A 10,264-nucleotide genomic window follows, 5' to 3' on the forward strand; every position below is an offset into this window, starting at 1 on the left:
GCTAGCACTTGCTCAGATAAGACTGATTTTGGCAAACGTTTCATCCCACATTTTCTTTTTTTCATTTATTTAAGCTTTTATTGCCTGTTTTTCATCCATTTAAGCAAACAGGCCAATTTTGACGTTGAAGATTTTATTGCGTTTTTATAAAAAAAGAGAGGGTGGATGGGCGGAGCTAGTAGCTGTTAAGATAAGAGTAATTTTGGCAAATGAGATACCCACAAAGAAAAGAGAGGGTGGGTGGGTGGGTGGGGCTAGTATCTGTTAAGATAAGAGTAATTTTGGCAGATGAGATACTCTCTAAGAAAACAGAGGGTGGGTGGGTGGGGCTAGTACCTGTTAAGACAAGAATGATTTTGACAGATGAGATACTGTGATAACCATTGGGCGGAAAAGTATCTTACGGATGCAATTCCCCAGTTGAAGCAAGGTGTGTTTTACGGCGAGTAGTGGGGACGCTTTGATCTGGTCCACAAGGTCGTAGCCAGTGCGTCGCTAAGAGTTCGCTAGGAGTGTTTACGGCTTGTTAAAAAACTACTTCTATATTACTATATTACTTCAAATAAAAATACTCGATGCCCTTTTTAATTTTTCATACACAGGACCACAGATTTGTGATCTTGAAATGTTATATTATGTTGATATAGTCCAAAAGAAAAATATATTTGTAATCAAACTATCGCCGCGACAGCACTGGATCTAGCGTATGAAACACAATTCCGCGCGTTGGTGATAACCCAAACATCCCGCCTTAAATTGACATGTGAAAAGGTGAAAACCCCGCGAAAAATTCAAAAATTTGGTCTTGGCTGTGATCATCTGACAAAATGAAGCCCTAGGTTGAAGACCTTCTTAGTGCTACAAAAAAAACTTTCTAAACTTTGAAAGAAATCAAATTAAACGTTTTGAATCAATGTAAATATTTGAATATTATAAATTTAATAAAAACCAATGGCAGTCGAAAAGAGAACGGAGTTTGGGGCTCCTGGTCGTGGCTGTTCTCCTACCCACGACGACGATTCCATTCTATCCTATCGGCAAGCACGTGCTGCGCTAACAGGCCGTTACAGTCGCAAACTCGTGGTTGGAAATCACGACCGACCGTTCCCCTGACTTCTATTCTAAATCTGACAGCTCGACAAGGAACCGGGCACTCCGCTTCCGCCACGTGTTAGTGTGTTATTTACCTCAATTCCATTTAAATGTTCAATTTCTATTATATACCTCTGATACTAAACTGCAATTGAACAAGTGTTAAAGTTTCAAAAGAGCAATAAACATTTGAATTCGCCATACACTCTCATGAAATTTTTAAACAGTAAAGAATTCATATCTGAAATTAAGATTGGACATCAGACAATTTATACGATGGAAGCATTAATCAATAATATAGTAGATGTCAGACAATCTAGAGCTCCAAAATGGCGTCGGACGAATGTGTCGTTCTAAATAAATATGCGTCAAAAGTATGTCTCCCAAAAATGCGATCAATCCTGTGGCGTTATGCAAATAATGGTCTAACTCAAAGGAATAAAATGCATCCACAATGTTGTTAATTTGTTCCATAAAATATGTCTCGATGATATAGCTTTCCACGTACGAGAAAAATAACTCGGTGATGTGAATAACTGTCTAAAGGAACTAAACCTATACCTCAGTTGACGATATTATGAATTCTACCGTACTTTCTACAGCCTTTTCCCAGAGTGGGACAACATTAGGTTAATTTAACTGCCGTTAATAAACTATTAGCCATCTTGTGTGAGGAATTAAAAAGTGTTGTAATGTAAGTACTGTATCTGAATAATCTCCTGACTGTTAAATTGTATTAGACCCAGTTAACGATTAAAATCCTCACACGAACTGTGATTTTTTTTATTTTCGGTTGGAAAAACCGCAAGAAATAAAAACGCGTGTTAGGGAAAACTGTGGGTCGATTAACTGTCGTTAAACAAAGGCTTCCTCTCTTTTATTAACTACCAAATCAACTAAACTTAACCTAGCTTCCTTACCGTATGCTGCACACAAACAAACGAACCAAAAGTGACGTGTCTCACCTCCCTCTACAAAGCGAGCATCTTCTATCAACCTCTCACTACCAACCCTCTAACTAAAATTCTCTAGCAGAACTACCCACTACCAGAAAGAACCAAACGTGCACATGGTTGCCTACGTTTAACAATTTTCTTGATTGAATTTTTTTTAAATTCAAATTATTCAAATGCGATTTCGCGCCGCTGTTAATGTTTTTCACAATACCTCATAAGAAAAAGGAGGGTGGGTGGGTGGTTGGGGCTAGTAGCTGCTAAGATAAAACTGATTTTAGCAGATATTTTCCCCACTCACCCGCCCTCTATTTTCTTAGAGAGATCTCATTTGCAATTTTACTTTTATAATTTTTTTAACGTACTGTAGAGTTAACCCGCTATTTTCCAGACACCCGGTATATTTAAAAAATATTAAAACCTATATCTCGAGATTTACCAAAATTCCAACGTTAATTTAAAACAACACTTTATCATATCTGTACATTGAATAATTGACACCATTTATCTTATCACTTTTGCTACTTGAATTACCTAATTCATAACCGTGATGGCTCCGAAATAGTTTTATATTGTGCATTGTGTAGCGTAGTTATGGCGTACTTAGTGGAAGCCTGTGTAATTTTTCTATCAATATTAATTATAATCACATTTAGATTAGCAAACAAAAACCCTCCCCCCATTTTAAACATATATCAGCGCCCCAATGGATTTTTCTGGTTAAAGTGCGTCTTCATTTTCGTGATTTTGACAGCTCAAAAGGTTCGTTTTCACAATTTTAAACCAACTATTTATTTAATATTTTTATTTTAGATAGTTTTCAAAACAAAGCGCATTCTTAAAAAGCACAAGGAAAGTAGAACGTTGGCGGATCTTGAGAGACCACAAAAATTGTCATCACAACCTAAGGTATCGTGAGTACTTTGAACCATGCAGTTGAAAAAAAAATGAGTTAGAGTTGCCTGTATTTTATCTCAGTTGGTACCTCTGACTTAACATAAAAAATTAAAACACGTCCTCTATTTTTTTTTTCACTTGCACTTGAATATAAGTACTATGTACTAGGCCATCGACGCCGTCTACTTCAACGGCGCCAGCAAAACCGGCGACTACTTAGTCGTGGGCACCGCCCGTCGAAAAAACCAACTCGTAGACGGCTTTTTGTACCTCCTCATCAAAGACTCGGGCCTCGGACTCCTAGAAACCCCAAAACTCCCCGGCACCGCGCTATACCAACCCCAAGACCTCGAAAAATACGAAGCTGAAGGCATCGCCCTAACTCCCGAAGCCCCCATGAAAAAATGGCAAATCCTCTACGACGGAAAAATGAAAAGACACAAAAACCGCAACGAAATCATCAACGTAAAAATAGAATTGGAGTGGAATGCAGTGTCGCCACACTTCAATTTCGACTCGGACATGGACGCCTGGGCTATGGCCAAATCCATGTCCTACGAAAAATTCAGCCGAGAATATTTCGAAAACTTGAAAGCGTAAATGTGACAGTTTGTCTGAATTTAATCGCAGTGTGATTTTGTAGAAACCACCAGACCCATTACGAGCAACACGGTGACGTCACGGGCGTTGTGACCATCAACGGGAAAAAGTACAACGTCGACATCAACGCCGTCAGAGACCATAGTTTCGGTTTCCAAAGAGAGTGGCGAAATTTTCACCGATACGGGCTGCATTTTTTCGCCGCTGAAAATGGAGATAGGTTCAATGTTGGCAAGATTTGTCTTCCGATTTCGTTTTCGCGGTAAGTATTGATCATAGTCAACTGTGAATCAAAATGTTTTTTTTAGATTAACGATCGGGTATGTTTATTCAGCTAAAGATAAAAAAATGTATCCGGTGAAGTGGTGCGATCTTGAGCTTTATCAACACGGAGAAGACGGAAATCCCCCTTTAAATTATTCGTTCAGTTTTTCGGCAGGTTAGAGTTGACTAAAACTAGAGCCATCTGTACTAGTAGATTTTTTAGGTGGCAAAATATACAGGATACAAGTCAACGTTCTCTATTCTCCCCATTTTTATATTAGTAAGGACTGGGAGAGCAAAGTTGTTGAAAGACTGTGTACTTTTGAAGTTAATGGGTTGAAGGGCTGGGGTGCGGCGGAGTGGCAGTACAGGAATGTGGACGAAAAAAACGTACCTGATTACGATGGGAGTTAAAAATACTAAAATTTGTTAATAATAATTTAAATAAATTTTTCGAGTAGATATGCAACCAATATTTCACCTATGCATACGTCACATGACATATAACTTCAACACACTTCAGAATCAGAAAAACAAATATTTAAAACAAAAACAATTGAAACTGAATTAAAACGTCTATAAATGAGCAAAATTTGTGAAATAAGACTCCAAATTAAAGTATTTGTACGAATTATTTATCATCTTCAATTACGTAATAGCAGCAATACCAACATAAAACTGGTAGTGGTATCCACGATTCCCCTAGATCTGTCACCAGTCCACGTTTTTGTCTAACCTCAACCCACAAGTCGGAACATGTTTAATTCACCCAAAACAACAAATAAAACAAGAATTACGCCGTAACTTCCAGTTACAACGTTCTGGTTACTACAAGGAACCAAATTTTAATCAAGTACGTAACTTTGCACCTTTTTGCGTAACCACTTTCACATTTACCTTCCAGGTTTCCAGAATGTCGCTGTTTTCGGCCCCCACAAAGTCAACCCCGTCTTCGATTCTCAAGAAGACCCCCAGCATCAAAAGCACGTTAAACCGTTCCCTTAAAAACACCACCCCTAGTAAAGTTCGTTTCACGTTACCCCATGCCAAGAAAGTCCAGAGTATCCTACGGGATTACATTGACAAAAGTAACGCTAAAGAGTACGAAAATTTGGTGTGTTTAATCCGAGACGCGGAACTCCTGGATGAGGATATTTCGTCGCTACTTAAAGAAGCCACTGAGTGTATTTCAATCATGAAAGAGGATTTGAGGTTATTTGTGGAGGCGATTCTTTTGATAAATTGGGTTGATCGGAACAAAAGTGTGGTCAAAGAGTATCAGTTGTTTATTGCTAATCTGATTTCAGCCCATAATTATCACGCGGAGTGTGTTATAAATAAATTGGTGTCTTTGTTTATACCTGGTGAGTGTTTGGAAAAAAGTGTGAGAGAAAACTTAGTGTAAGTTGTAGCTTCTACTGACCCGGAGTGGGAGAATGGAAGTCCAAGTAAAGTGGACTATAAGAAGTGTCAGAACGTCCATGCACTGATAATAGAATTGCTACGGGTGGCACCTTTGTAAGAAAGTCACTTTAATTAGTTAATTCGTTTTCTTAAATTGTTATTTCCAGGTGTAAAGACTTACTAATGCAAGCTCTTGTAGACCAGTTTCCTTACATGAATAAAGGCACCCATGTTCATGAATACTTCATCCAGAATGTTCTATGGGTCCTTTACTACCAGCCAAATTTGCGTCCAGACATACTACATTTAATCTTTTCAAAGTAAATTATTCAGTCGTTTTTATTGCTTAATATATATATTTTTTTTTTGAATAGGTTAATAGTAATGGATGTCAACGCCCCCCGTGAAGAAATCACCAAACTTCAGGATGATGACGACATTTTCATGATGGAAGACGACGCCAAATCCAGCGCTACGTTAAACCTGGACTCCATAGCGCACACTCTTGACGTTTGTCTGGACAAAATGTTCAACTACGTCTACTCAGAGTGCCATGAAGCCGGTACCACGCGACTAAATTGGTCAAAAACCAAGCTCCTCTATCACGATTTACTAACCACGTTTGATAAAGTCATTTTACCCACTTACAATACTCACCACGTTCAGTTCGTCATGTTTGTTTTGTGTTCCTTTAAAACCACCCTAGTTGAAGGATTTTTCAATTTTCTTTGGAAGAAAGTGTGCAATCCGAACGTACCGTCGGTTTTGCGACAGGCAGCGGTCAATTATGTTGTTAGTTTTATGGCACGAGCGACGTTTATCCCGTTGTCGTAAGTCTGGAATTTTTTAGTGTGGAAAGGTGGTTGTAATTTTGGGTTTTAGGATGTTGAAAGGTACGTTGCAACAGATGGCGGACTGGATTCATGCGTACATTGCGACGCAAGATGGTCTTGAATGTGTAAATTCGGACCTAAGAATACATGTAGTTTTTTACACAGTTTGTCAAGCGTTGTTTTATGTTGTTGCATTCAGGCACAAGGACTTAGTTAATACAAAAAAAAGTATGCCGATTTTGGATTTTTTCGTGTTTGGTGATGTTTTTTTTGCAGATGTTGTCTTTCTGGAGAGTCTAAATTTATCGAAAATAGTCACTAGTAGGTTAAATCCGTTGCGGGTGTGTCAGCCTGCGGTTGTTCAAAATTTCGCAGCTATAACTCGAAAGTATCAATTAGCCTATTGTTATTCTGTGATTGAACATAACTCACGAAATAGTATGCCTACGGTGTATAGGGACGACAAGGGCTATATTTCTATATCTAATAACGTTTTAGAAGCGTTTTATCCGTTTGATCCGTACGTTTTACAAAGGTACTTCAATTATTTATTGATTATTTAATTTTTACATTTTTTCCCTTTTTTAGGTCTGCAGCCAAAGTGCACCCGTTTTATCGCAACTATAAAGAAATTAATTTAGATATTAGCGACGTCGATATGAAAGAAATCGCCGATGTGGACGATTTTCTAGAGCACGAACTTCCGCTCACTTCAAAATCGAAGTTTTCGTACGGAACGTCGCCGGGTTTTAAATTCAAAGCATGAACAAAGCTGTAGAATTTGTGATAATTTTTATAAAAAGTATATTTTGTTTATATTTATTTATTGACTAGAAAATAAATCCTGAGTGAGATGACGACTTTTATTCCATATTTAAATTTTCACGTTTCTCTAAATTCAAAGAAACGCTACTTCCGGCCTACATATCCCCAGAAATTGTCATTTCGGGTCAAGTCATCAAGGATGGGCCAAAGTTAACAATTGCTTAACACAAAAACTGTTTCCTGCTTGGTTTGAATATATTTGTTTTAAACCTTTAGAGGGGACCCTTTTTCGTATAAATTGGTACTGGGTGACAAAATTGACTAGTCAAGTGCGTGAAAACACGGCAAAATGTACACCTTAATTGTTAAGTGTTTGTTACTATGCACCCTCTGCGTGAACGCGGTACCACAATTTCGGGAAAAGTGCACTCTTGGTACCAATATCGACGAATTTATCAACTGCGTATCGATCCGGTCGCTCAAAGCTCTTGATCAAGCACGACAGCGAGACATTGTTTTGCTACCCGGAGTTGTTTTGAAACGGTACGACGACTAGAAACCCGGAAAACTTGTATAATATAATTGTTATTAAAATTTCAGCGACTCGGTGCAGCGATCCGCCAAACAACTAAACTTCGAACTACCGCAAAACCTCACCGACAAAACTAAACTTCTGGACGCTCTGTATTCAGCGTCCGCTCGTTTCATTTCCGGACGAACTTTAAAAGTCGACCTTCCTTTGAATATTTCGTCCAAGAATGTCGCCCGGACGTTTGAAGAAGGCCGCGCTAAAATGAAGAAAATGATGGGATCGCTGCTTCTGGGATTCGGGACGCGGATGATGTCCATGGTGCCCTTAATGTTTGGCGGTCTTTTGTTCTTAACGACCAAAGCGCTGATCGTTGGAAAATTGGCGTTCATCATCTCTGCTCTACTTTTTATTCAAATGTTTTCTAACGGGAGAGGCGTAAGATGTTTTATGCGCTTGTTTACAGTCCACTGACGATGGTTTTTAGCTTTTTTCCTACGGGGGGACGTACAACATTCCGCCGACGTACGGAGTGCCCACTACTTATGGTACTAATTTTGGGACCAATTTTGGGACTAATACTTTGGGGGGATGGGGCACGTCTGGGCAGTATCCGTACGCTAGGTCTATTGATGTGGAGAGTGGTTCGAACGAAGGCACGGTTTAGAGAGGCGATTAAAATTCCACGGTGTTAATTTGTATGTTTTATTTATTTTTGTTACTAATCTGAAATAAAATTTTCATAAATTAAATGTTGGATTTTCACTATGGCAATGTAATTCCGCCAAATACACTTTTTATCAAATTTTAGAATATTTATGGTCACGAGGCAACATTTTCGATATGATCGGTTTGAAATGCGAATTTTTGAAAATTTCTAAAAATTTCGATATTTCGACGGACGATTCTGGAAAAACAGTTGCACTTATCAAACAATCGAGGCCGAAAGTGTCCCATTTTAACCATGTTTTAAGTTTCTTGTTGTGAAAAGATGGCTATGTATATTTTAAAAAAAGGGCAAAATATAAGCCCCGCCCACCCACCCTATCTCAATTCTGATGATTTTTTTTATTCGTTGTGAGTTAAGAGGACGGAGCTTAACTGCAAAATCGATATTTTCTTATAAAAATTTACAATTTTAAACGTATTTTAAGTTTCTCAGAATAAAAAAAATCATCATAATTGAGGTGGGGTGGGTGGGCGGGGTTTAATAACGAAATAAGTATTTTGCAGTTAAGTTCCGCCCGTTTGGTTAACGATGAATAAAAAAAAATCATCACAATAGAGACAGGGCGGGTGGGCGGGCTGATATTTTGACTTTTTGTTTTAATATTGTGTAGACTTTTTTTCATAACATGCAACTTAAACATGTTTAAAATGGAAAATTTGTATAAGGAAATATCGATTAGGCTCAACCCCATAATTGCAAAATCCATATTTCCTTTCTTTGCATTTTAACCGTGTTTTAAGTTTCTTGTTGTGAAAAGATGGCAATGTATACTAAAAAAAAAGGCAAAATATAAGCCCCGCCCACCCACCCTATCTCAATTCTGATGATTTATTTTATTCATTGTAAGCTGAGGGGCGGAGCTTAATTGCAAAATCCATCTTTTCCTACAAAAGTTTACCGTTTTAAAAATGTTTTAAGTTTCTAATAATAAAAAATCATCAAAATTGAGATAGGGTGGGTGGGCGGGGTTTATATTTTGTCTTTTTTTCTTTATATACGTAGTATTCTTTCAATAATCCGATACTGAAAAGCATGTTTTTAATTGCTTGAAATACTTATAGTCACGGAGCTACATTCTCGATAGAATCGGTTTGAAATGCGATTTTTTTTAAATTTCTAATAATTTCGACATTTCAACGGACGATTCTGGAAAAACGGTTGCAGTTATCAAAGAATCGATGCCGAAAGTGAGTTCTGGAGGTCGAAATCTACAAGAAAATGTATTTAGTTAAGTTTCTAAAATGGCAAAAATTGGCCGAAATTTGAAGAAGGGGGGAACCATTGAAAAAATTTCGCTTTTAAAAAAAGTAGTCTAAAAATTCTGAAAAAATTCAGGGTCGTAGATCTCGACATGCTAATTCCAAAAATATAGAATACTTATGGTCACGGAGCTACATTTTCGATGGAATCAGTTTGAAATCCGGATTTTTGAGAATTTCTAAAAATTTCGATGTTTCAACGGACGATTCTGTAAAAACGTGTGCAGTTATTAAAGAAACAAGATCGGAAGTGTGTTCTAGAGCTCGAAATCTACAAAAAAAATGTATTTAGTCAAGTTTCGAAAACGTCAGAAATTGGAGAAATTTCGCTTTTAAAAAAGTTGTCTAAAAATTCTGAAAAAATTCAGAGATGTAGATCTCGACATGCTGATTCCAAAAATAGAGAATACTTATGGTCAAGGAGCTACATTTTCCATAGAATCGGTTTGAAATGGAAATTTTTGAGGATTTCTAAAAATTTCGATATTTCAACGGACGACTCTGGAAAAACGGTTGCAGTTATCAAACAACGAGGCCGAAAGTGAGTTTCACAGCTCGAAATCTACAAGAAAATGTATTCAGTTAAGTTTCGAAAATGTCAAAAATTGGCCGAAATTTGAAGAACCATTGCAAAAATTTCAATTTTACAAAAGTTGTCTAAAAATTCTGAAAAAATTCAGGGACGTAGATCTCGACATGCTGATTCCAAAAATATAGCATGTTGATGGACACGGAGCAACATTTTCGAAAGAATCGCTACGAAATGCGATTTTTTGAGAATTTCGAAAAATTTCGATTTTTCAAGTGCCGATTCTGGAAAAACGGTTGCAGTTATAAAAGAAACGAGACCGGAAGCGTGTTCTAGAGCTCGAAATCTACAAGAAAATGTGTTTAGTTAGGTTTCGAAAATGTGAAATTTTGGCCGAAATATGAAGAAG

At 37.5% G+C, this 10,264-nt stretch overlaps 3 protein-coding genes across 3 annotated transcripts; all 3 read left to right on the forward strand.

Annotated features, from left to right (window-relative positions):
- The first annotated feature begins 2,575 nt into the window (after positions 1-2,575).
- Positions 2,576-4,275, forward strand: LOC135136266 (uncharacterized). The gene is made up of 6 exons (XM_064065474.1): positions 2,576-2,807; positions 2,859-2,954; positions 3,111-3,538; positions 3,586-3,804; positions 3,851-3,981; positions 4,030-4,275. Exons 1-6 carry the CDS (start codon positions 2,640-2,642, stop codon positions 4,218-4,220), a joined length of 1,233 nt encoding a protein of 410 aa, XP_063921544.1. The 5' UTR covers positions 2,576-2,639; the 3' UTR covers positions 4,221-4,275.
- A 218-nt stretch (positions 4,276-4,493) lies between these two features.
- LOC135136265 (RNA polymerase I-specific transcription initiation factor RRN3) lies at positions 4,494-6,897 on the forward strand. Its single transcript, XM_064065473.1, has 8 exons — positions 4,494-4,659; positions 4,711-5,170; positions 5,219-5,324; positions 5,378-5,530; positions 5,585-6,040; positions 6,093-6,271; positions 6,320-6,578; positions 6,632-6,897. Exons 2-8 carry the CDS (start codon positions 4,720-4,722, stop codon positions 6,807-6,809), a joined length of 1,782 nt encoding a protein of 593 aa, XP_063921543.1. The 5' UTR covers positions 4,494-4,659; positions 4,711-4,719; the 3' UTR covers positions 6,810-6,897.
- Positions 6,898-6,981: 84 nt separating this feature from the next.
- LOC135136267 (uncharacterized) lies at positions 6,982-8,019 on the forward strand. The gene is made up of 3 exons (XM_064065475.1): positions 6,982-7,351; positions 7,409-7,775; positions 7,825-8,019. The coding sequence occupies exons 1-3, from the start codon at positions 7,158-7,160 to the stop codon at positions 8,002-8,004; spliced, it is 741 nt and encodes a 246-aa protein (XP_063921545.1). The 5' UTR covers positions 6,982-7,157; the 3' UTR covers positions 8,005-8,019.
- The last annotated feature ends 2,245 nt before the right edge of the window (positions 8,020-10,264 follow it).

Source organism: Zophobas morio, unplaced genomic scaffold (assembly GCF_036711695.1).
Source record: "Zophobas morio isolate AGI-343-1 ecotype UQ-CSIRO unplaced genomic scaffold, CSIRO_AGI_Zmor_V1 ptg000026l, whole genome shotgun sequence".
Taxonomy (NCBI): domain Eukaryota; kingdom Metazoa; phylum Arthropoda; class Insecta; order Coleoptera; family Tenebrionidae; genus Zophobas; species Zophobas morio.